Source organism: Gekko japonicus, unplaced genomic scaffold, assembly GCF_001447785.1.
Source record: "Gekko japonicus isolate JY-2015 unplaced genomic scaffold, Gekko_japonicus_V1.1 scaffold3228, whole genome shotgun sequence".
NCBI lineage: Eukaryota > Metazoa > Chordata > Lepidosauria > Squamata > Gekkonidae > Gekko > Gekko japonicus.
Genome location: NW_015177111.1, coordinates 7958 through 35574, shown reverse-complemented (window position 1 = coordinate 35574; position 27617 = coordinate 7958). Strand labels below are relative to the sequence as shown.

Sequence of the window (27617 nt, the reverse complement as noted above, 5' to 3'; positions counted from 1 at the left end):
AAATAGTTTAATTAAAATGTGAATGTGGTAGGATGGTGTTACAAAATAACAGAATACTTATGATTTATAGTGTCCATTTTGGACTACCATCTGAAATATTGTGAAAGGAGCATGAGTAATCACAGTGCAGCCTCTGTTGCAGATACAACTTCTAACAATTAAAACATTATTTGTGCAGTTTGTTATTGGGTGTGTGAAAGTTCTTGCATCATTCCTAGCATATACAATTGCTCCCTTGCAATGTCTAAAGGAGTTGTAGTGCATTCATTTTGAAACATATTTTTTCTGTTATTGATACAGGAAATCTTCATAAAATGTCACTAAAATGTTTTTCAGGACCTCCAGGACCTCCGGGAGGACTCAGAATTGAAGATATTAGAAACACGTCTGTGGTTATTCTGTGGAGCCGTGGAACAGACAATCATAGTCCTATTTCAAATTACACTATCCAGTCAAGAACCCCTTTACATGATGATTGGAAAGATGCCAAAACAGGTAAGGTTAATATTAAAAATATTAACCAGTAGCTGCTGGGTTGAAAGTAGTTACACATGATTTTAAAACTACCCAATTAAAAATGTCAAGAAAATATGTTATGAAAAAATTATAATTAAGCAAAACTAGAACGTGACATCACTTTCTGGAAAATCTGGATGTGACATCACACCTCTCAGGGACTGGATTTTATGCTTCCCCATTCTTTCTGCAGCTTCTATGCTCCTCAGGGGTAATTTCCTGCTGGAGCGCACTGGAGCAGCGCTCCGACAGTAAGGAGCCCAGGGGCAGCCCCCCCTCTGCCCGGGGGGGATTTAAATGCCTTTCTTTCCCTTCCCCATCTGGGGAAGGGAAAGAAAGTCATTTTAAACATGCCTGAGTTCCCTGCTCGATCTTGAGAAGATCAGGCAGGGATCCCAGGCATGCTTGCATGCCTGCCCTTTGTCAGGGGGTGTGGCATATGCAAATGAGCTATGCAAATGAGCTGCTGCTCCTCTTTTTCTATGAAATGACCCCTGATGCTCCTGTCCCCACAAGGTGCTCCTAAGGGTTGGATAAATTGGGATTAAAATGTGACATACTGGGTTTGGGTGCCTTGCCCAATTGTATTTCATTTACTACACTTGTATGCTTTCATATTCAACAGGATTGGCTGTTTTAAAAAAAAATTAGTTACTATCTGAATACATACTCCTACTAATCATGTAGAAAATTTGAGTGTGTCAATCTTGGATCTTATTTATGATGATACTGGGAATAAGGCCCGATGTGGAAGTAAATACAACGACCTTTAGAAAGAGGCTCTGGGAGAGTGCTCCTGTATGAAGATGATCTCTATGAACAGAAAGCCATTTCACCAATTAGGTCGGGGTGAGTTGGCATTTGCCAGACAATGGGCCCTGTAGTCAATGTTAGCGCCTTGATCCTGCACATCCGTTTGCAACCCGGTTGCATGTTAAATTCAGACATTCCGTTGACATAGGGGGACACTTTTCTTTTAAAGTAACATATGACAGGCTCCCCAGGGCACATCAGGGGGCGTTCTTGTGGCCTCCCTCTCTCTGTGGCTGCTGGGTTTGGCCATGCCCATCCCTGCAGCGCACTCAGTACAGTCTGGAGGTTGGGAATGGGGGAGAAGGAGAGGGAGGCAGCTTTTCGGGAAGCTCATGATGTGGGGTTTTACCCTGCGGCTGCAGGCTGATGCTGCAAGCCAGTGCACAAGTGGCCACAGCTAAGCTAGAACTGCTGAGGGGAGCCGCCACCAGTATAGGAATGGGATGACTGTTTGGGGAGGGGTCCCCGCCACTTTCAGGTGCTTCCCCAGCCCAGTAGGTAGGAAGCCTTGTCATTGGCCTGACCGCACTTACTGAACTTCCCAAAGGAGGAAATGGCCAGAAGGCTCCCAAAAAGGGGGAGGGAAAAAAGTTTGCTGGGCTGTTGCGCTGGATGCAAGTGGAATGGGCGGGCGGGTGCCTCTTGACCCAGTGGCTGCTTGAATGAGAGGCTAGCTGGCTACCTTTTAAAAGGTCACGCCGGACAAAGCACAGGAGTTCTAGGGAGGAGAAAAATATTATGGAGGCAGTCCTGTGAACTCTATACACAGCAGTTGAATTAAATGCCCAGCTGAGGGCAGCAATGGCGGAGGGAGGGGGAGCCAATACCTCCGAATTAAGGCCTCCTTTGCATTGCTTTTTCAACGACCCCTCAGATGCCTGTGTTACCCTTTTAAGAGCCAGTCTAGGCACAGTCTGAGAATTCTCTTGACTTCTTGGGCTAAGCTGTAAAACCCAGCGCATAAGGGACAGGTGAAAGGCAAGGCCGTGTGAGTAGTGGTGAGGTTGCCGATAAAAGTACTGGTGAGGGGCCCTTAAAAACCACAGGGGAGGCCTGGAGGAGGGCTGGCCACACTGAACCTGCCAAGCAGGGGCAGGGTGCACTGTAGCAACAGGCTCCAGGAGCTTTGCCATGCCTCCGCAGGCAGCCTGCCCAGTGGCAGTGGGGCGGGAGGAAGCCACTTGCTGCTGCAAAGCAGGGAAGGGATGCAACGATCGCTCATGGCAAACCACATTCACGCCAGATTGACTCTGCAATACTGGCACTTCTTTTGTCAACGTCCCTGCCCTGCCCCTGTATTTTGAAGGTGCTGTGGTGGCAGATCAAGGCGGCATCGCCTGTTAGAAGTGCACCCCGATGGCATTTGGGGGCAGGCTGTTATTTTGACATGGTTGCAGGTCTGGAGCAGAGCGGGGTGAGCACAGCTTGTCTTGCCCAAATCATCAGTGGGCAGCGGGCAGGGGCAGTGAGTGGTGGGAGGTGCCTGTAGACACCGGCCTCAGTACAGGGCAAGGCCTGGCGCAGCAGCAGCATGAAGGGGCAGCAGCAAGGCATGGGACAGGCAGCGGCGGCACAGCGATTGGAGGGCTGCAGCTGTCCAGCATGTCGAAGGGCACCTCCCTGGTGCTCCCCTCCAATGGGGTGGGCCAGCGCTCGGCCTCATCTCCGCAGCTTGGAGCAGTGAGGAAGGGCCCCGCTTTGGGGGGCTCATCCATCATTGCGGAGGGAAGACCTGAGGTGCCAATGGGTGCTCCAGTGGGCCTGGTACATGGCCGCTGAAGCCCCACTGCACTCAACGGCCACTCGCAGCAACTGCTGCTGCCTGCGTAGGAACAGCCATTGTGAGCAATGCCGATACAAGCCTCAGCCCTCTCAGCGTCCATCTGGTGGAGCATTTGTCCCGTCCATGGCCTTGCACCACACTGAGGCTGAGAGACTGGGTGCCGCTTCTGTGGGCAGGACTCCAGAAACGCAGCCATTGGCACACCGTCGGAGTGACAGGCGAGGGAGCCAAATGCTGTGGGCACATGTGGAACATTGAGGAAAGAGTCCCCCCAAAACAGAACTTTATGGCCAACGACCCCTTTCACCCGCCGGAGCATCCACCCCATCCATCACCTCCCAGCATACTGAGGCTGAGAGGATGGGCCGGGTGGCGGGACTAAGCCGACGCATCCACCAGTAGATGGAGACACCCTGTGAGTGGCACATCGGAGAGCCTACTGATTTGGAAGCATGTCGGGAGAGTCCACGACCAAAACAGAATTATATATAAGGAGAGATTTTGCTGAAATAATGTTTTGGTTTTCATTTAGATCCTACAATAGTTGAAGGAAATGCGGAATCAGCCAAGGTGATTGATTTAATCCCATGGATGGAATACGAATTTCGGATAATGGCTACTAATACTTTAGGGACAGGAGACCCTAGTATACCTTCGAAGAAGATTCGAACAGATGGATCTCGTATGTATACTCTGTTGTCATACTGATTTAATTAATGTGGAGCACAAAATAACAACATAGTAATAGAAATATTTTGGGTAACCATCAACTCAGATTTGATGCAAATACTGTTAATATGAACAATATTTTGAGGATTCAAGTGAATAATGTTTTCTGCAATATGATTTTTTTTACAGTTTCAGTGTGGTGAAATCACTTGGAATAAGGTTTTTTGAAAATATACAATGTGTAGTATATAAAAGTGATAACAACCACATACATGCAAAAGTCAATGCATGTTGCACTTTTGATAAAAATTGGTTGCTTGAATCATCCCTTCCTCATGCTAAACCAACAGAATTCTAAAATGCCTATTTTTACACTGTATAATTGTATGTAGATTATAAATGATAAAATGAATAAATATGGGACATTTTTGGATTTATGCATGTGTCGTTTCCCCCTCTCTCCTGTGCTCCCATAGCCAACATATTAGTTATGCAGCAAATTAGTTTTCCATTACATCCAATCCTAAAACATTACTTCCTTACAAAACAGAATTCCATAATATGGTTAAATCCCTGTTTGGAATCCTGTTTTGTAGGAGAGGTATATTGACTACCTCACCATATGCAATGGCAGAGGAGATGTAAAACCAAAGATCTGCCAGATTTGTTTGCATCTGGCCCATAGCTATGGTGGGGCTATTGTGGGCTCTGCCCCTTCCCTAAGGGGCCCATACTTCTTCCCAAAAGCATTTAAAAGGATCCTTTAAATGCTTTTGAGAAGAAGCAGGGGTGGTGCATGCCCCTCACCCTCCCCTCCTGCAAGATTTAAAGGGCCCTTCAGCTGCTTGGCAGGGAGCTGAACATCTAAAGGGCCCTTTAAAACTTGCAGGGGGGAGGGAGATGGGCACACACTACCCCCTTCATTATGGCAAATGGCAGCCCCATCAGAAAAAAATTTGCCCCACAAACCACAAATTTCTGGCTATGGGCCTGGTTTACATCAGTGGCAAACTATCTCTTGCCATTGTGTTTGCATCATGCCTGAGGCTGGTCTAGAGAATTATCATCATTTAGAATGAAGTCAAGATTTTTGTGGTTAGGACATTGCATATTACATCTTGGGTAAGCATTCTCACAATAGTGCCATTTGAGAGGAGGTACAGCAGAAACACCATGGCCAAGATGGCCTAGGCTAACCTGAACTCATCAGATATCAGAAGCAAAGCAGCATTGGTCCTGGTTAGTACTGGGATGGGAAACCTCCAAGGAAGACCAGGGTTGCAATGCAATGGCAAACTACATCTGAATTTCTTTCGCCTTGTAAACCCTGTGGGGTCACCATAAGTCAGCTGTGACTTGATGGCACTTGACACACATATAGCCAAAACTGTCCAAACAGTATGCATAGTATTCCCTCAAAAGGCCACATGGTCACTGTACCACTGTTTCCAAATGGCATGGTACGGTTTTTCTGACATTGCTATTAATTACAGATATCACTAACCTTAATAATGTTTGCAAAAAGCACATCCTTCTTTCCTTTTCAGAAGCCATTTGGGACCCCAGGCCTTCCAGTAGGTGCTTATTACTGAACAATAATACCAATGATATAGAGTTTCGAGTTTCACCCCTACCAGAATTCACACAGGAATATCACTTCAACGGGGGAAGGTGTATTTCTGTACTCTCTGGCCCAGTGTCAAGTGTAAGCTAAATTTGAGTTGCAAGAGATCTTTTAGCCTTAGTGAAAAAGAAGCAAAATCCCATGTGAAAGGAACCAACTACTGATTTCAGTATTCCAGGTTGTTAGTGCACACAGCCCGTATGGACTCATTTGATTGTTTAAAACCCTGCCAGCCAGAATTTCTCATGAATCTTCTTTTTGTCTCTGTTTCCTAACACCCCAACATGATTTGACTGACTTACATCAGAGTACTTTAACAATTAAAACCCCAGACCCAATACTGATGCAAGTGAGAAATTCCCTTTGGAAGGCAAAATGGTTCATTTCTCTTAAAATCGTAATCAAATTCTTCATGTCTCACCCATGCATTATCTGTCTTTCTCCCAAACCTGGTGTATATCTCAACTGTTCCTGGCTGCTCTGACTTCTGACCTTCTTCAGTACTAGCAGTATTCTGGGATCCCTGCCCAGAGTTGCTACAAACCAAACAAGCTTTGCCTAAGTCAGATTCAGAGCAAACACCCAGACCAGAAGGACCCAAATCAATAGAAACTGTGTCCTAGAATCTCTGCCATCATTTTCCAAATGAACAGAAAAGTGTCCCACCAAAGCCCTCATGTTAGTTCTGTAGGCCTCTGGGCTCATAGATATTACATTCATCAAGGCCTGCTGAAATACATATACGTCTAACACGAGGATTTGCTAATTTCCAGCAGGATCTTGTGCTCTCCTGGAAATAAAGGGAGATGTACAAGGCAGCAAGGGGAAAATGTTTTGCGTCCTCACTCATGTACTGAATAGCTAGACACTACATGTATGATACTGGTATACTAAACAGCTTGATGTTATGGATAAAGCTGTTTCAGATTTATCAATGGAATGTTAGGATGAGGTAAAAGATTCTCAACAGTTTTTTCACATGATTACACACTGCCCTTTTATATAGTCAGTGCAAGATCCCTGAATTCAAACAGCATCTTTATTCTGTGTTGGTTGGCAGTGTACCAACATGGAATAAATATGCAAGTTACCAAAAAGGAAAAAAGAGAGCAAATTTGTGAGTTTGACTGGATAATATTACTTCACTGCTTATTTAAAGCTCAATCCTGTTCCTTCTAACAGTATCAGAACATAACTTTATCCACCATGGTTTGGGTTCTGAATTGCTTAATGTTAGATCTTAGTAGTACATAGTTTTGCTCATTCTTTGGCTTTGGACAGGTTAATTATTGAATGAGTTCATTTACAAGAAAAATTAGGCACAACATTTATGGTTCAAGATGGCCCATGCTGTTTTGACTGTAGATAACTTCCTAAGTGGGGGTCACAGGTATAATAAATGAGAACATTTCTCCTGGAAGTCATATGTCATGCAGAAATGCCCAGTAAAGTCTGCATGACAACACCCCCTCCCACTTTTTCTGCAAATTCTTCATTAATCTTTTGTTTGTTTCCTGTGGTCCAGCTGTTTTGAATGAGCATACATTGGAAGGATAAATGCAGACCATTTGTGTTGCTGTAGTGTAGAGCAACACTGCCAGTATTCTGTTGAAGCTGACATTGGTTTGAGAACCAAGAAAGCATTAGTTCGACAAGCTAATGGAAACAGGAAAATAAACAAATGAAAAAATCATGGTAATTTGAAGTCAAGCAAAATTGCTGCCAATGAACAGGATTAATGTATTTGACACATATGTATTCCATGGTGCTTTAATAAAGGAGCCTAGTCAAAAATAAAATATATACAAGCAGGAGCCTGCAAGGAATTGCAAGTGGGAGAAGCAATTTGGGCATTCTGATACCCAAATCTCTTTCCAGGATTATATAAGTCTCTGAAGCTTGACCATTTCTTTTCTCCCCTTAATTGATTCTCAGATTCTCTCAAGATTTCATAGCTCCTTGTCTGCCTGGGTTTAGGTAGGGAGGTGTCTTTTTTATTTTGGTTAGTTTATAATGTCCCATTATCCTGAATACATGGAGAATCTCCTCAGTGGGTTTCGGTGAGGGAGAATGTTTTTACCAAATGTAATATGTTCAGAATAGTTAATATATCCCAGACATTCTAATGATGTCATGAAATCTAACTAATTAATGTTTGTTTATTGTAACATACATAATATAAAAAGTAACCCTGAAGCCAGGCCAGTTTCATGGCAGGTTAATTACTCTACAATTTTAATAGTTTATGTGCTTTGAACTACTTGGTCTTATAGGCATTGATTCTGTCTGTCTGATCACCTCTGTCATCTGCTAAGTACATGTCACATCACAAAAATTAACACAGTGGCAGGAATCTGTGATCTTGAGTGGGGAGAAACTGGAGGGGGGTGAGGTTACATTGCCTTCTTTAATTGTTTCATTAAAATTTGCCCTCACCTGTTATCCCCTCAAGAAGGGATAATACATGGTATAGAAAATGTGTATATTACCTCTCTTTTGGCATTTACAAACAGCAACCCAGAAAAGAATGAATTAGCAGAAGTGTTGAGGAATCCTATTTATGCACTTTCTTCTCCAGTGTTCAGTTATTAAAAACTTTTCTTGGAAATTTTTTAGCCCTGTGCAGATGGTGGGAACATACACATAGAGTAACACTAGCTCCACCTGAATCAGTGCCCCCACAGTCTCACATGCTGGAATGTTTTTATTCATTATTCATTTAATTTATACCCTGCCCTATCCCACGAATGGGCTCAAGGTGGCTTACAACATAAAACCCATAAATAATAAAAACAATAAAACCATAAAACAATAGATGGCACGATAAACAGTAACAAAAACCCATGCCTCATATCAGGCAGAAATAGATTGGGTAAAGCATGGAAACTCTTGCTGTTTATTCTCTCTTTGTGCTTGTACAGTTGGATGCAAACTTTAAATGAACAATAGCAGCTAGATTGCATTGCCTGCTCTTTGTGCCTGCATAGTCTATTCAAAAAGTGATCACAAGAACAGAATACACGCTTATCCAGATTAATGACCAGAAAACATAGACGTGCTGAGGTGCTTAAATAATGGCCAAGTTCAGACTGGCAGTTTGCCCTGATATAGGCACATTTCAGAAACGTTCCACAACCGGATTAAAGGGGCAGTTCACATAGGCACATCTGTCAGGCGTTCCCCACCCATACTCAACCCGTCTTGTAATGCTTTGCTCCCGAGTTTAAAAGATACCTGGTGAAAGTGGTATCAAACCCTGGAAAGCACGATTATCCCGCATCCATCCCGCACCAACAAAGTGTGAATGCCAAAAGCCGGGTTTTTCTTATGCGTTTATGTGCTTATGCACATATCTCTAGATTGCCAAAAAGAAAGCTGTGCCTTACACCCGTGCTTCCGGGCCAACAGTGTGAACGCTTCCTTGCGCCTCCTCCCAGTATGCTCCCCCATCAGTCGCTGCAGTGTGAATGGGAAAACCCGGAACAGTTTGTTCCGGCTCTTTTTTGCCACGACTCCCTCCCACTTCAAACTGCCAGTCTGAACTTGGCCAATGTGTTAGTTCAGAAGTCTAAAATGGGATTCCCCCCCCCTTTTGCCTTTGGAAAAGTAGAATTGGCAGTGGCAAATTGGGGGGGATGTCTGATGTAAGGAAGCAATGTAATCATTCTAACTGGATTCATCTGAATTCACTTGTATGTATCTCAAGAACTCAGTGAATTATTGGCTTCATGCCTACAAATCATGAGCAGTACATGGCCCAAATCAGGTGACCAAGCATGATTATATACATGGTTCTGATTGCATAAGCTTCTTTGCAGTCATGAAATCCAGTGCACAAGGTGAGAGACAATTAGTGGAAGAAATTCATTTGTAGTGCATATATTCAAAACATCAGAAGGATTTTATTAGCACTATACATCATTAAGTTTTAAATGCCAGTTATAAGCCTCCCGTGTTTCAGGATTTGATTTGATTTAATGCCTGCTCAGTTGATCTCTTTGTATACTGGATGTTAATACTTTAGTTTCCTTTAATTGTTTGAATTTGATTAATTGTTCTTAATTGTATTGTTAGTTTCCTTGGAGACCAGCTTCACATGGAATATATACTGTTTTTGCTTTGTTCAGTTCAAACGCTCTGTATCTGCAGAATCTTCTGTAAGACGTGAGAGATGATGTCATTAGGAGTGTACTGTTGCTTTTAGTTGTAGCACATAATTATTTTTATATAAGGTATATATTTTAAGCATGGGCTTATGTTTTGAACCATAAAGATATTAATCCTAGAGCAGAGACCCTTCAGAGGCAAGAGCAATAAATCCGCTGTATGTCCACTTACAAAAAAAGAGAAGTGATTAATATACTCAAGAAAAATGATTTGTTGTAACCAAGCCTCACTGAGGGGAAACTGGCATATGTCCTCTGGCAGCAATTTATGCTTTACATTTGGCAAGCACCAGATTTTCTCAGATATTACAGGCTATCATTACTATAATTGTGTGGGCCATATGGGCTTGTTGGCATTCCTAATGAAAGGGGAAATTAAATAATGGTTTCTTTATTTTATGGAAGCAAAGAAAATATTTCTTGTTTCTTTCCTATTTTAGCTCCTAATGTGGCTCCTTCTGAAGTTGGAGGAGGGGGTGGCAGAAATAGAGAACTGACAATAACATGGATGGTGGGTATTGTAATGGAACAACACTTATTGTACCTTATGTTATAAAGCATCACATTCTTGTACATTGAATCAGCAGGGGATCTCTTGTTAGCATCTTGGATTTGGGTCATCTCAAAAATATTCAGCTTGTTAAATTAGATAATACTTCATTTTACATACATGTATTATTTTCAGATAAGAGGTTAAATAATAATTCTCCCTATAATTTCTGATATGAATATGAACATGTCCTTAGAGCGCATTTGAATGCAGCTGAAGCAGCAAGATTTTTTGTTGGTTTGTGCTTCCCTTTCTGTATACAGGAAGCTAGGATGGCTGGTGCTGCTGAACAAACAGGGATTTCTGCATTCAGACATCACTACAAACCACAGTTAGTATAAATCACATTTTAAAAGCTAGGTACAAAGCATGGTTTAGAATCCCAGTTTAACACCTATAAAAAAACACAGTTGATTGGGCAACCTGTATTTAGACATCCCACTAATCTGGTTTAATCAAATCATGGTTCAAAAACTGTCATTTATTGTGATGTCTGAATTTGTATTTTAGCAGTATACCAAACTCTGTAAATTACTTGACTCTTCTAGTGGTCTTAAGGTAGTCACTTTCACTGTCAGTGCTATCCTAAGCAAAGTTACACTCTTTGACATCCACTGAGGTGAGTGGGCTTGGATGGGTGCAGCTTTGCTATCTATGATTGTGTATGGCTCATAGGCTGCACTCCACATTTCAACTATTAGTGTTTGGGGAAATATATTCATGAATCATTATCAAAATTGCAGACCATCATGCATCCTTCTACCATCCACCATAAAGTGAATATTTTGTCCCATATAATTGTAATTAACAGAGAGGGAAAAACCATGGTATGTATCCTGGCAGTTAAGAATTCACTTAGCAAAAACATGTACAAAGATTAGTGTATCAAGTCCACTGGAACTGAATGTGAATTGGCACAGGTGCCATGCTTATGTTATTGCAATATCTTCTTGATACAGCAATCATACAGCATAAAGTATTTCCATCTGTCTTATGTGCATCTCCCTGTATCTTGTTCATATATGACCACCATAGTTCATTGCTGAGTAAGTGCCTTATCACTGATAAGCACTGTATCATTGTGACACAGTACTGATGCGTTTGGACTTTTGCATAGTCTGTGTTTTGAAGGATGTGTTTAACCTTTTACATAAAACCACTCATCCTTTCTTTTTTCATTGGTTCATTCTATACTCTTAAGTATTGTTTCTTAGTCATATTTTCTTCATTAGTGATTAATGGTTGATGTCAGGTGTTTCAAGATGATGTATATGATTTTTGATGAAAAAGTAAATGACAGAAGAAGCTTCCTAAATTGTCTTCATATTAGCAATAAATATAAGGATTGTATATTGTTCTATAAACCCAAGAATATTGGCTTTAGGATAAGCCAGGAGTACACACACAAAATAATCTGTACAATTCTGTTTGCTATCCCATTGCTCATTGCTCAGAATATAATTCTACTGCAGTTCCTACTTTCAAATAAACATTTGCACTGATAATGTGTTCCTCTTGGTGGATGGCAGCTTAAACCCAAGATAGGATTGAATATCAAAAAATATTGTTTTAATATTAACAACATTAACAATAACCACCACTGAAAATGCCATATCTCTAGACACCACCCACCCCAACTCTAAAGATGAGGGCACAGAGAGCAGGTCTTGGGAGGCAGATGTTAATTGACAAGCTTGACAATATGAGAGGAAATGGTCCTTGAGGTTCTATAAACCCTATAGTTACAAGATTTACTCCAGTGCCTTTCTAATGTTTCCATCTTTTTAAAGTACAAGCAACCATATAGCTATATACTACTGAAAACAAACAGAAGACTTAAGGTAAAGGTTCCCTTGCTCGAAAGCCAGTCGAATCTGACTCTAGGGTTGCGGTGCTCATCTCTATTTCAAAGCCGAAGAGCCAGCGCTGTCCAAAGACATTTCTGTGGTCATGTGGCCAGCATGACTAAACACCAAGGTGCACGGAACGCTGTTACCTTCCCACTGAAGTGGTACCTATTTATCTACTTGCAATTTCTTGCTTTCGAACGGCTAGGTTGGCAGGAGCTGGAACTAGAGACGTGAGCTCAGTCCATCATGCGGCGCACTCGGGTCTCAAACTGCTGAACTACCGACCTTCTACAGCCTGCAATTCAGCATCTTAACCTTAAGACTTAAATATTATATAAAGATGAATTTTAGAATCCCACTTTGCATAGTAGTTTAGAAAAATATATACCTTATTGTTGAGTTGTCTTCGTTATTGGATAACAGAAATAGTCTACTAAAATTTATACCACAAACTGAAAAATATTGACAATGGTTGACCTCCAAAAACATGAACAAACTGTGGTGACACATCTTGTGTTGCATGTAAAGACTCATGCCCATAGCTGTGCTGGCATTGCAAGGACTGGATAATTTCCAACTGTGACTAAATTTTTAAAATTATAACCAGGGGGAGGGTGACTAATGCAAGATCAGAGAGTACCAAAATAAGATCACTTTGTTCTTTCACATGGACCCAAATAGATTTATATACCAATTATTTCTCTCAGCTAATGGGAGTTTTTCTCCTCTGTTCTGTAACGGATGGTTCATATAATCTGTAAAAAAATAGGTGGGCAGGATTTCATTTCCGTGATCTCCTTTTAAGTAATTCCTGATGGGCCTTCTGCATGTATAGCTAGAGACTTTTAAATAAAGAAATAAACATTTAAGTATCTTCTTGTTCAGTGTGAACAAATAGGTTCATGTGAGGATTGTGTCGGTTCTGTGAGATGCTACTCTATGGCATGAGAACAGAATGTAAGGTAGATGGTACATTTAGAGGACAGGTTGATTCATTAACCCCCAAAGTCAAACAATAGGTTTATGAAGTTTCTTCTCATCAGCTATCACTTCCAACTAATAATGTTGCTGAAGTTTATTAGTACCTGTTCAGAATATATATAGTTTAACATGTTAGTATGTATTACAAATTGAGTGTCATTTTTGTGAGAAACATGCATATTATGTGCTTTTGGTAGAAAACCTGCCTGTGCATTTTACTCAAAAGTAAGTCCCATGTTGTTCAGTAAGGCTTACTCAGAGGTAAGTGTACATAAGATTGCAGCCCAATGATACAGTCCTAAACACACTTCTAAGTCAGTGGCCATGAGAAGATTTAACTCTGTTTAAGACTGAAATGCACCTCCATTAGTGTTATGGACATTAATGGCAGGGTTTAACAAATTTTCTCCACCTCCCCAATATACAAAGACTCTGAAGCAAGCCTAGGGAAGTTCTGGGGCCAGGGGAAAAGGAAAACATCCTATTCACAAGCCTCTGTATTAAATACAAAATTAATTTAAGGCTTAGGCTTCTGAGAGGGATGTGTTTTCTGTAAGCTAAAAAGATCATGGGGGAGGGGGAAAACTAAAGGACACAATAACAGAGGAAATAATAATGGGGTGTCTGGGCTAAGAAGTGTCCTGGAACTTGGTCGGAGAAACTTCTTTTCTCCAAGGCTCTGGAGTTTCCTTAAATTTACACACTGCTGCTGGGAGCCTTGATACAGCTTACAAAAAAAGAGAAGTTAAGGAGGGCTCCTTAAATTTACACACTGCTGCTGGGAGCCTTAAAAACAATCCTTCATCAATGTTTGCTTGGCACTTCTGAGTTGTCATAAATGTCCATAACTTGGACATAGAATTGCTTTTAGCAGTCCAGTCTGCACATTGCAGAGTGTTCCGTTGGATGACTAGACAGTTTGGGAATCTTAAAATGTGTTTTAACCATCTTAATCTACTCCTCCAAAGAACACCTAAAATAAGACTAGTGATGGGCAAGTTCTTCCCAGTTTAAGTTGTGTCAGCAATTTCAAATTGTTGTTTGCAATTCAACTCTGTATTTTCTTTGAAGTATTAGATTAAGACAGTAGGATTTAGGATTAGTATACATGTTAGTTTCTACAACTACTCTCTGGCCCCGGTCACACGGGAGGATTTGCCACGCGAGAGGGACGGATCGGGGGTGCAACATCTGGGAAGCAGCGCGCACCTGTCCCCGATTCGTCCCTTCCAGGCAAAACTGTGCATAAAAACCCCCCTAGAAAACACTACTACCTACCTGAAAATCCGCTGCAGGGACGGGCGTCTGATCGCCGGCGCACCTGTCTCTCCTGCAGCATGCGAGGTCCTGCCGAACTGCGCATGCACATGCATGCGAAGCAGGCTGGCCTCACTCTCCATTCCGTGGCTTCCTCCCGGCATCTGATCGTGCCGGGGAGGACCTGTGCGGTGGCTGGGGAGATCTGTCTGATCCCGCCGCCACGCGTCTCTTTTGGTGCGGCTCAAAAAAGCCACACTTTGGCTGCACCTATTTCCCCCAGTGTGACTCTAGTAAGTTTGTTTTCACATGACTGTAGCAAAAAGAGGTACAACCATAGATTTCTTCCTCTGAAACTTTTCTTTATCATTGTGCATTATTTTCACCATTGTGGGTCATATTTAAATGAATAAGTGAACATGGCAGAATTGCAAAGACAGCTTTAAAAATGAACATATCACCAGTGGTATTATATGGCTCAGCTGTTGGTCTTTCTAATCATTTGTTCTAAAAACTCTTATTCTCTGTTTACTCAGCCTTTGCCAAGAGAGTATCATTTTGGTCATAATTTTGGATACATAGTATCCTTCACGCCCTTTAATCAAAACTCCTGGAAGAGAGTTACAGTTCCTCAGCCGGATGCTAGTCGATATGTCCACAAGGATGAGTCGATGCTTCCTTCCTCACAGTATCAAGTAAGAGTGAGAGCATTTAATAACAAAGGGGAAGGACCTGACAGTATTACTGTTTCCATCTCTTCAGCAGAAGATGGTGAGTAGAAATTGTGCAATGAGAGTCAAGAGTTGATTCCAGTGGTATTCTGGTGGCCAACTTGTACAAAAAAGATTATTTATTTTGGAAAGTTCTATGCCATCTCTTCAGAGTTGATTTAAATAATAAATTATCAACATAAAAACTACAAGCCATGAAAATGGCCGAGGGACAGCATAAAACTTTTCATAAAATAGATCTCTGACCAGAAGCAAACCATTAAAAACTGGGGGGGGGGGGTTTAATTAAAACCCATGGTCCAAAAGATATGTTTTGGTCTGCGATCAAAAATACAGTTAAGTAGATGCCAGGCAAGCTTCAGGGGAGAGTGCATTCCAAAGGCAAGGTGCATCCACAGAATATGTCCTGTCCCTAGTTGCCACTTGTCTTACCTCTGCAGAGAACAAGGCTTGAGAGGCTAATCTTAACTGGTGGGCTGGATGGTACAGGGGGAGAAAGTCTTTCAGGTACCTTGGTCTCAAGTTGTTTAGGGCCTTTATGGCCAAAACATCACTTTCAATTTTGCCCAGAAACAGATGGGTGGCCATTACATGTCTCCAAGAGCCATGTTACATGGAAGTCATGGGTTTACATCACAGTTCATGACAAGAAAAAGTACAGCTTAAAGTAGATTATCCATTTTAGTCAGCTGTGTATCATTGGAGCCAATGCTTCTGATATTAAAATCAACTATTGTTCAGACTAGAAGCTGCTACAGTTGAAAATGAATTTAGCTGCTTTTGCAGTATGCTGTGCTATTGAACTCATCATGTGACCTTACTGTCCGCTGCTCTGCTTTTTAGAAAGATAGTGCTAACACATAAAGCCTTAGAGAATGGCTAATTCATAATCTATTGGACACTATATCATAATTAAATACAGGGGTCTTGTTGTAGAAAAAGAGCTGCCGGAGCTCATTAGCATAACTCATTAGCATAACTTATTTGCATATGCTACACCCCCTGACATCACCGGAAGTGACAGAAGGCCACACCCCCTGACATCACCGGAAGTGTGTCAGAAGGCCCGGCTACTTACCCTCCTGCTTCATCCTCATTCCCAAACGGAATGAGGATCGAAGCAGAGGGCGGGGTAAAGAAGGGGGCGGGGCTTCACCACGTGACCGCCCCGCCCCCTAGAGGTTCTCTTCCGGAGCTCCGTACCTGAGAGCTCCCCCCCGACTAGAGCCCTGATTAAATATGCTCAAAACATCCCCTAAATTGCAGTTCTATAATATAGATATAATCCTATTATTTTCCTTCTCTTGGATAATGAGTATATTGTTTTGCATGTGACCAGAGATGGTAGAGAAGGCAGATGAGAACACAGACTCATCGCCAGTGTTCCCTCTAAGCTGAGTTAGTGTGAGCTAGGTCACAATTTTTTAGCCTCTAGCTCACACATTTTTGTCTTAGCTCAGGAAGGAGGGCTCCAGAGCAAACTAATTTATGCAGCAGCCAAATCACTCAATCACAACTTTAATGCCAGTAGCTCGCAAAGTAGAATTTTTGCTCACAAGACTCCACAGTTTAGAGGGAACATTGCTCATAGCCAATGGGAAGCAAGTTTGAAGCTTCTGGCAACTGAAGCTGGCAGGCCCAGCTTCCATCATCCTTTATATTAGGTGCAGCACCAACCAGCTCTTCATAATACTGTGGAGCTAATTAGTTGCCTTTGAGATACAAGTTGGAATTTCCTCCCATTGATCCAGATCAGCTGTTGAAATTAAGGGGTTTTATTTATTTACGTATTTCAACATTATTATTCCACTTTTTTCCTGCAAAGCAAGACTCAAAATAGTTTACACAAATGAACAGCCACCAAAAATCACAATACAATCATAAAACAGAAGCAGCAACCACAAAGGGGTGCTGAACAGCTGGAAGAACTCACCCAGAATCTGGTGCTCAGAGGTGATCTGGGCACAATTAGTAAACTCCAGAGCAGCCTCAGTAGACCTCTGCCACAAAACAGATCTCTCTGCCATCGTTAATGTATCTGCCTGTTTACCACTTTGGCTGAACTTACTTAAACTATTAGCATGCCTGCTGCCTCACTCAGAAATGATGGCCATATTTGGGACTGGCTAACTCCAAAGCCCCTAGTTTTATCCACTTCACTCCTGAGCACAGCTTACCCCATGCAATTTGAGTCCTACCCCCACCCCCTTTTTCACAGAAAGAAAATGTTTATTTCTGTGCCATCCTTGCTTGCCCTGTGCCTGTGATCAGAATTCTTTTGCCTTTCGCTCATGTCTTGAGAGCTGGTGAACCCCCCCCCCCCTCTGCATTAAACATAAATTACACAATCCCTTTTCCTTAAATAAATTTCTGATTTTAAATATTTATCTCTCTAGAAATTCCCTTAAACCTTCCAGATTTTCATTACACAGTGAAGGACCTGCATATGGGCTGTTGCTCTAACTGGTATTTTAAGGGAGCTTGGAAATAGGTGTTTTATATCAGTATTTTCCAGATATAATCAGGTCTTCCAAATATGTCCAGGATTTTTCACTGAAAAACGGGTCCCAAAAAATCCCAGAAATATTCAGGATTAACCAGGAATACTAGGAACTGGTGTTTACAGGCTCCCAGGACTGTTTTCCCCTTTGCCCCTCCTGTTTTGCCCCCATGTTTCTGTGTCTCCTGAGGCTTGGTATTGGCTTGTCAGGCTGCTTTAGCTTTGCTGGAGTTGGTTTGTGTCAAGTTCACAGGTCTTTGTGGGTTCTTGCACTTTACATTGAGATTCTCTCATTTTACATAGGTCAAGGTTCTCATGTTTCACACAGTTTCAGATTCCTGTGTTTCACATAGTTTCTGGTTATTGAGTTTTATGTAGGTTCAGCATCTTGGGTTTTAGATTGGTTGGTCTTAGCAATGGCTTGCAATAGCCTTCCTATGGGGAGAGATTCTTGGGTTTTACATTTTTCCACACCTTTTTCTCCCTTCTTCATAGGAAACAGTAGAGGACGGCTAGGGCCAAGTTGTTCAGGGGCCCATAGAATTGCTCCAATTGACTTGAAAATTTTGGGTTAGCAGTTAGTAAAGTTAATTTACTAATCATTGTAGAACTACTACTTTAGCTTTTATCACTGTACTAGAAATATCTAAATATCTTGTGTTTAGAACATCTACATGACAATACAGACTTTACAGGCAATTGGAAAATCCTCAAATGCTTTACAAAGTTTTAGAATGAAATGTGTGCTATACCACAACTACATGCAGGCTGTAGTTCTCAGTACTGTCATTTATTTCAGCATACATTTTTGCAAAAAAATACACACATACACTCTTAATTATTAGCAGTAATAGTTACTTCTGTTGCTGAACTGGAAAGTGGATTCACAAGCCAATGGGGTCCTCTGATAAGCACATGTGTTCAAAAGATCTAGAAGGGAACCTCATGATAAAAGTTTCAGATCATCAGGCTGGCATATGCTAATTGTAATGTTCTTGGGAAAATCCACTCTCAGTGATTTTGTTTGAGCTTTTAATAACCCTGTCCTTACTGAAACCATAGCAAAGGGAATTAGAACTACATCCCCCAAGTTGGGAGTCCCAAGAGACTGTGGGGCAGTAGCAGGGAGTCAGTTAAACTGTTAATCAGTTAAAGTATTAAACAGGAAGCAGCTTTGGAATTGAAAGGGGGTTGGGGGGAAAGGGAAGGCCTGGACATCTCTTTGAATTACAATTGATCTCCAGACTACAGATATCAGTTCCCATGGAGAAAATGGTTGCTTTAGAGGGTGAGCTCTATGGCATTATACCTCACTAAAGTCCTTTAACAAACCTGGCCTTTCCCTTAGTATTGCAAACCTCCAGGCAGCACCTGGAGAGCTCCAAGATAATTTCTCCTGGAGAAAATGACTGCTTTGGGCAGTGGACTCTATGGCTGCTGAGATCCCTCCTCACCCCAATCCCTGCCCTCCCCCGGCTCTACCCCTCAAATCTACAAGTATTTCCCAACCCAGAGTTGACAAACCTGTAACTGGCTATGAAACCATTTTCCAGATCCTTGAAACCCAGAAAACATGGCATGTGGCTCTCCTCCCATACTACCTACTTGGGGCAGCAAAATTACTTGAGACAGCCCTGTCTTATAGCTAAGCAGAAGGAATTAAATATGGCTCACCTCCCTCTGTTTTCCCCTTCCCTCTGCTGCCCCACCAGCCACAGCCTGGACACTCACCTGGAGCCTCTTTCTAGAGCTCATTGTATTTCTTCCCACAACGGGCCTTACTCCTAGTTATATTTATTGCTCCTTTTTTGAAAGAAAAAAAAAGCTTGAAAAAAGTCCCCTGGTGGCAGTAGGGAAAAGGCAGCCAAGTAGGGGAAAGGCTAGTAAAGTATAGAGGCAACTTCCATGTGGTTACATTTGCAGCTGCAAGGACAAGTGCACAGATAATTGTGTCAATGGGAAAGCAGTTTAGGTTTCATTCAGAATCTTTTAAAATCAGGAGTTTTGTATTACAAAAGTAGCAGCCAGTTAAAGATCCACAGAACAACACATTGCACATGATGTATCTTCATTCTTTTATTTGAAGTAACTTGTATTATTCATGTTCATGTCTTCAGCTCCCACAGAGAAACCAAAAAGAGTGGATGTAAAAGTCAGATCAGCCACTGAAGTCACTGTTATTTGGCAGCAGCTTACCCAGCAGATTGATGGGTATGAGGTGAGCTAAAGCAGAACAATTGAATAGTATCACTTGAACAGGGCAAAAAGCATAGCTACCACAACAGAAGATGCTTAATCTGGATTTCATTAGGCACCCAATGGATCAATGTTAGGTTGAAATTAATTTAAAGTGATGGAAGAGCTGGATGGAAGAATGATCTGGGGCTCTTTTTTATAGTGCTTGACTAACAACAAAGAACCCTTGTTCTCCTGAGAGACAATCCAGTTTCCAATTATGCACATGACAAAAGTGGATTTTACTGAAATGGGAGACAATGGTTCTGTCCATTGAAAAGAGTTTGTTGTTTCCTGCTAGGAATGGGCACAAACCAGCTCATGAACAAAAAGTTTGTGATTAATTTTTGGTGGTTTGTGGTTGCGAAGCAGTGTTCACGAAGAACTTCCATGAATTTTAAGGCAGTTCACAGCAGTTCATGAAAAGCAGAAAGTGGGGTTTAAATGGCTCTGAGCCATCTAAACCCTTCTTTCTGCTCCCCATCACTCAGCTGTTTTTCACAGGGAAACCTCTGCTTGCTGCTCCCCACCGCTTTTGGCAGGGAGCAGAAAGCAGAGGTTTAAACGACTCGGAGCCATTTAACCCTATGTTTTCTGCTCCCTGCAAAAAGCTGCAGGGAGCAGAAAGCAGGGATCAAGAACTGATACAAACCAGTTCAGTTTGCAAACCAATCTCCCAGTATGTATTGGTTCATGGTTCAGCCAGGAACCACGAACCGAACCAAAAAAATTCTGTTCATGCCCATCACTGTTCACTGCCCTCTTCTTTCCCAATCTCGTTCCATTTTTCTTCAGCACTAATAGTTGGATGCAGCCCACCTTATCATTCAGTCTCACCTAATTCTGCATTTTATCACATGCCCTATCACATATTGCTTTTCTCCACACAGGGCCCATGATACCAAGCATAGATTTTTTGGTGGTCAAAGGAGACCACATCCTCCCTTTTTTTACCAGCAGAAAAGCCAGTTAGATCCAACCCACTGATTTGCTGTTATGTCCAGTTTAGTTTGGAAGGCAAGCATTTCCAGTTCTGCTTAAAAGTTTCAGGCAAATCTGAAATATTTTCTGTTCTTGACATTGTTTTCGAAACAAATCTCAGCCAAGTCATAAGTGTTGTTATTTAAATCTATCCTGTCTTGCTATTTACTCTAAAGAATGTTTATGATCTAATGCAATATTTCCACTTTGCATTTATGTTTACAGATTCGCTACTGGTCTGCTTATGAAAAAGAAATAGCTGCAAACAGAGTACAAGTGAGCAATCAGAATTTTTCAGTAAGGCTGGAAAACCTGAGGCCTGACACACGATATACTGTGGAAGTGTATGCCTTTAACAGTGCAGGCTTTGGCCCTGCCAGTAATAGAGTGTCCTTCACAACACAAAAAGCACGTAAGTAAAGTAGGTTATGTACTTTATCCTTAACTCTGTTGGTCAGGGTTCTACAGATTAGCAAACATTTCTGTAGAATCAAAAAAATTCAGTGCCATTTGCCTTGTACACAGAATGAATCACTAATAGAGCTATCTTAAGCAGAGTTTCACACTCCTAAATCCATTGACTTCAGTGGTTTTAGAAGAGTACAACTATATGCTTCAGAAGGTATCAAAAATGTCATAAAGAATGAAAATCAAGAACAAAATTTTAAGTATTGGAGAAGTTTTTATGCCTTAGTATCAGTGCTGTACTTTACACTGCAATGAGTGGACTCTAATTCTTAGTAAATTATTTTGTGCTTGTCTTTTGTCTGTTAGTTGTTACACTGTTTGAGATAAATCACAGAAGGTTCATCCAAAGAAGTGCTTCACTTGAAGAGAAAACCCATTCCTGTTTTCAAGCTGCTATGTTCTGTAACTTCATGGAGTTTTGTACTTTAAACTTTATATTTGGAATAGGATTACAAAGATTGATAAAATTAAACAAAAACCATAAGTAGAGTGTTGCGCAGAGCGTGTGTAGTGGTCCACAGACCAGTCTAAGCCACCTCAGCACCTTAGCAGACTTTCCAGCCTCCCAACTCTTACCAGTTCTTTGCTGTTCTGCCCCTCTATAGTAACCACACTGCACAGTCCAGTGGTACACTATATACAAGGGTTTATTCACAGAATTTACAGTCAAAATGCTTCGCCAGACGCTTGTTACCTCCGAAGAGAGCGTACATGGCTTCTATACAGACTTATATACATAGCAGCACCAATCAGCAACAAGCTGAGTCATGGTGACTCTATACTGTCCAGTGCCAGCCATAACCAGTTAGAACAGGCTTATCAGTCCACCTGCTGACATGTAGCTGTCACTGAACTGTCAGTTAGATCCTAGTGATCTTCCTGCTGTCTGATTAACTTCCAACATAGAGTTTTCCTAGAAATAATGTGTGTGGAGGGGGGGTTATAATTGTATGGCAATTAATGTTTTATCAAGAGGAAATAAATGCCATGTGTTTTTTTTCAGCTCCAAGACAAAGACCAAAAATTACCAGTTATGTTAGATCTGGTTCAAATTACATCATCACCTGGGACCATGTCCGGTCAGATTCTAATGAATCAGATGTGAAAGGATATAAAGTAAGATCTATATAAAATGCTTTGACCTTTCTGTGTAATTTTAGCTGATATGGTATTTCATATGCCTTGCCCATTAATTAATTGAATCCATTGATGAATTAATGGAAAAATAACAAATTAATTTCTCATCTTGTTGACAGCTCTGCTTTGATAAAGATTCAGTTCTGGATTAATCTCTACAGTGGTTTTCCCCTCACATTCAATAAACATGGAAGAAGATAAAGATTTATGTGTGAAGGGCTAAAATTGTATGTGTGATGTGCTGTCAAGATGCTTCTGACTTATGGCAACCCTATGAATTAATGACCTACAAAATGTCCTATCATTAATAGCCTTGCTCAGGTCTTGCAAATTGAATGCTGTGGCTTCCTTTATTAAGCCAATCCAGTCGTGTTAGGTATTCCTCTTTTCCTGCTGCCTTCAAATTTTCATAGCATTGTTGTATTTTCCAGTGACTCTTATCTTCTCAGAATGTGACCAAAATACAATAGCCTTATTTAAGTCATTTTAGCTTCTTAGAGAGAGTTAAGGCTAGATTTGATCTAGAACCACTTATTTGTCTTTTTGGCAGTCCATGGTATCTGTAAAACTCTTTTCCAACACCACATTTCAAAGGGATCGATGTTCTTCCTGTCAGTTTTCTTCATTGTCCAACCTTCACACCCATAAAGAGTAATGTGGAATACTATAGTATGAATTATCCTGCTCTTGGTCACCAGCAACAGATCCTTACAATTAAGGATCTTTTCTACCTCTGTAATGGCTGCCCTTCCCAGTCTCAGTCTCCTTCTGATTTCTTGGGTGCAGTCTCCCTTTTGGTGGATGATTGAACCAAGGAATAGAATAGAAAATCTTTAACAATTTCAATTACTTCATCGTCAGTTGTGCAATTCTCCATTAGTCTTTTTGATGTTCAGCTGTAATCCTGCTTTGGCACTTTTTGCTTTTACCTTCATCAGTAGCCGTTTCAAGTCTTCACTATTTTCTGCCAGTAGTGTGGTGTCTGCCAATTTTCACTCCACATTCATCTAAATCTAATCCAGCTTTCCTTTTGATATGATCTGCATACAGATTGAACAGATAGGGAAATAAAATACATCCTGGTCTGACACCTTTGCCAAATGTGGACCATTCTGTTTTTCCATATTCTGTCCTAACAGTAACCTCTTTTCCAGAGTATAGATTGTACATCAGAACAATTGGATGTTGTGGCACACCCATTTCTTTTAAAACCAACAACTTTTCATTAGGGGTGGGTGCGACCAGAAAAATGGGAGGTTCATGGAGGTTCGAGGTTCGGAGGTTTTCTGAACCATGAAGCTCCATGAACTTTAAATGCTTTCGGAGCCCACCTTCAGGTTGGGCAAGCCCAACTGAGTTCCAAGAGTGAGCTCAGTCAAGTCAGGCAGCTCAACTTGACTGAGCTCCCAGAGTGCGCTCTGAAGGTTTTTATAAGCCTTATATGCCCTTATATGGCCAGAGCCCACTTCCAGGTAGGACCTGCCCATATTAGGGCCTGCCCATATAAGGGCATATAAGGCCTATAAAGGCCTTTGGAACTTACTCTTGGAGCTCAGTCAGGCTGGTCTGACCCGGAGTGCACTCAGATGGGGCCATGGGCCAGTGGTGGGCTCTGATGGCATTTAAATGCCTTCAGGGCTTATTTCCATGTGCCCTGCCAGACCCATTTAAATGTCTTCGGAGCCCAAGAACGTGTCTCTCATGAACCTCCATGAAAAACTTGGAGGATCATGGGTGGATCATGAGAGATGCATTCTCCTGAACTGGGGCTTGTTTGGGGGTTCATGTCCATCCCTACTGATCCAGAAGAATGAAGTTTGAGTCCAGTGGCACCATTAAGACCAACGAAGTTTTATTCAAGGTATAAGCTTTTGTGTGCAAGCACACTTCTTCAGATACAGTGAAAGAGAATTTCCTCAACCATTACATATAGAAAGAGATAGTGGGGGGGGGAGGTGCCAGGAAGGGCTAGTTAAAGTCAAGACAGAGACAGAAACAAAATCCATATATATAGGTAGAGGGTGAGCCGTAAATTATCATACAGCATAATTAAGTTGTTTAACAGATACAAGGATCAAACAGGAATAATAAGTTTAGTTTATATGGTAACCATTTGTTTGGATTCTGTTCTGGGGCAAAAACAGTAAAGGGGCAAAAACAGTGGAGGAAATAAATATGTCAGAATTTGAGATTGATGTATCCTTAATTATAGAATGCTGAGAATAATTAATTGAGACCCTGCCATCTGTCTCCTCTCAAGCATGGAGGCAACTTTACACCATCTTCTTTGGAGAAGTCAAAAGCTTTGCTGTAGTCTATGAAATACAAGCTGGTTTTCTTCTGAAATTCTCTCATATGTTCTGGTAACCAATGCAAATCTGCAATACGATCTCTAGTGTCTCTTCCTTTTCTGCATCCAGCTTGAACATCTGGCATTTCTTGTTCAATATATGGTAACTGTGTTTATTGTAAGATTTTGAGCATCACTTTGCTTGCATGAGAAATTAGTGTGATGGTCCAATAGTTGCTGCATCTTTGACATTATTTCACAGCATTGAAATATAGATTAAATGTTTCCGGTCTATAGGCTGTTGTTTTCTTTTCCGTATTTGTTGGCATATTCCTGTTAAAATTTTGATGGACTCTGTTATTGTGGCTCTATTGTTATCCCATCTACTCCTGGTGAATTGTTTCTCTCAATCACTTTGAGTGTAGCTTCAGTTTACTTTCTAAAATTGCAGGTTCTTCAAAAGATTCTTCTTTGAAAGATCTGTCATCCTTTCATCTCTTCTATATAGTTCTGAAAACTTCCTTCATAGTTTCCTACCATCAATGCTGCCAACCCTGGGTTAATATAGAAATGGTTGAATGAGCACAGTTCTTGGCAGAACATGAAAACAAGTATTTATCTTTGTAACCCATCTTCATTCCTATCATCCTATGCAAATCAACCAACCACCAGGAGGATTATATTACTCATAATGCTAGGGACTGATTCATGGCCCATTATGAAAAAATGCATGGAATCCATACTTCTGATACTTGTTTCTGGAGCTTAGTAGAAGATCCCAGGTTCTGTCTTCAAGAAGTCAGTGCCACTGGTAATGGCTGGTGATCTCTGAGGGTACTTCCAGCTGGGGAAGAAAATGGAAGGAACGATCTCAGACTGCTCCATCAAGGAGGCTAAGTAGGAGAAGCAGTCCTTTTGCTTCTTTCCATATAAGTCCACAAGTGAAGAGGTGACTCACAAGATTTCAGGTTACTATCATCAGTTTCATCTACCCACTCATCCATGCAGGCAGCAACAATTTACAAAAGGAATAAAAGGACTGGCTGTCCTACTGAAGCTTCACTCTGCATGCTGTGGTCCTGCCCATCTTTGACAAGCAGTAGCTGGGAGTCATCCACAAAGTAATCCATTGTTGCCTGTACTAAGTTCCTGGTTTAAAATGATGTGAGAGTAATGTACAAACCAAATCTTAGTGAGCTGCAGAGTAGGGCTAATTTTCATTTACTGCAAATATAAAACCTTTGAAAAAGAATAATTGTACTGGCCTATGATTGCATTAATCTATCATTTCCCTGTAATACACCATTATTTTTGGATTTATTGCATTACCTACACTCTGATCTCTTATTTAAATCCCTATGGGTTAATAATTAGCAAAAAGGATCTATTTTTGTACTGCAAAACTGAAAAGTATGCAGCTAAAAATGGCTAAAACTGCAGAGAAGTGTAATTACTTCAACATTCACATTACAACAAAGCAGTTTAGATCTAGACAGGCCTTTTGAAAGTTAAGCATGTGGTGACCAGAGACAGGGCCTTTTCCAGTGTGGTGCCTCTAGTTAGAAACTACTTTCACACAACAGTTTACCTGGTACAAAACATATTGAGCTTCAAGTGAAAACATATTTTTTTTGCCAGGCTTTTGGTTGATCCCCCCCCCCTTCTCATTTCTAGCTTCATTATGTTTTTGTCTGCAATGCCTTTTTGTTGCTGATTTTACTACTTTTACTGTTCTGCAACTGTTTTAATTGCTGCTGCACCAAGCAAGCATTTTAACTAAAATAAATACATTAACTGTGAAATTACGAATGAGAACATTTTACTTTTTAAAACAATTTCCATAATTCATTTCTGTTGGAAATGTATGTGTTTACAAGGCCTGACAATCCAGTCATTATAGGGTTAACTTGTTTGCCTAGTATTGCTATTGTTTAGACTGACCTGGAGGAGATACCTGGCATTGAGCCTATGGGGAATTAGCCCAGGAAAAGTATGAATTTTATTGTTACGGCGCTTAGCCAGCAATGCCCAGGAAAAGTAACTTCTGTTGGTTGTTTATTCCAGGTGACTTCCTTTCTAGGGGTTGAGAAGAAGGACAGATTCTCCATTATCTGTGTGTTATCTCTGTGTTAGTGTTGACTATAGACAGCTTAGAAAATGTAGTTGTTAGAGTTCTCTTTATTTGTAGTTTTCCCGTGTACCTTTACCCTTAGAAATAAAGGTTTTTAAAAACAAAGAAATCTCTTCTTTCCAATAGAAATAAAGGTTTTTAAAAGCAAAGAAATATCTTCTTTCCAATAGAGCAAGATCCATTGATACTCTGAGTATTAAACACTTTTAACTATTTTTACAACAATTTCTAGAATGAAATTTTGTTGTTTTAAACATAATGTGGGTTGACTGCTTGTACCATGTCACATTTTCTCTTTAAAAGGTGCTTTATAGACCAGACGGCCAGTTTAATGGTACACTGGTTACCACTGGTAAACATTATATAGCGGTTCCTGCTCCTGTTACGGGTCAATATGTTGTTGAAGTTCGAGTGCACAGTGATGGAGGAGATGGAGAAGTAGCTCAAGTAAAAATTCCAGGTAAGTGGGCATTAAATATGTCTGAATTTGAAGCTTCAGTTATACATTACATTTTCTGCCGAACAGATATAATTCTCTATAATACAATTCCAAAGCAAATATCTAGTCTTTTCCATTCTAAAATGAATATACTGTGTTGGAATTGAGATTCTTGAACCCTTGACGATTGGGGTCATATTCTGCTTGCTGGTTAAAAAGAGGAAGGTGATCTTTTGTTGAGAAGTTCAGCTGTTCATGATCAGTTTGGGGCTATTCAGTGGGATAGCTATTGTGTATGCAAACAGTACAATATAGTGCTATCCATGGTATTTCACAAATGTGTGTTCCCAGACATCCAAGTGGTAGTCCTAGTCCCCCCACTCCAACAGATCTGCTCCATCAAGGAGACAAAGAGAAGAGCCAGTCCTTTGCTACCTTCCATATAAAACCACAAGTGAAGAGGTGGTTCACAAGATTTCAGGTCACTATCACATGT

The 27617-nt window shown here is 41.1% G+C and overlaps 1 protein-coding gene across 1 annotated transcript in view; it reads left to right on the top strand.

The window, feature by feature from the left end:
- Positions 1 to 27180, top strand: part of CNTN1 (contactin 1) — a gene marked incomplete at its 3' end in the record, with an annotated part of 99169 nt that extends 71989 nt beyond the window's left edge. The window contains exons 16-23 of the mRNA XM_015428306.1: positions 337 to 495; positions 3645 to 3794; positions 10012 to 10082; positions 14746 to 14980; positions 19558 to 19658; positions 20882 to 21068; positions 22128 to 22240; positions 26986 to 27180. Coding sequence (XP_015283792.1) covers positions 337 to 495; positions 3645 to 3794; positions 10012 to 10082; positions 14746 to 14980; positions 19558 to 19658; positions 20882 to 21068; positions 22128 to 22240; positions 26986 to 27180 — 1211 coding nt within the window. The remainder of the gene's footprint in view (positions 1 to 336; positions 496 to 3644; positions 3795 to 10011; positions 10083 to 14745; positions 14981 to 19557; positions 19659 to 20881; positions 21069 to 22127; positions 22241 to 26985) is intronic.
- Positions 27181 to 27617: the final 437 nt, after the last annotated feature.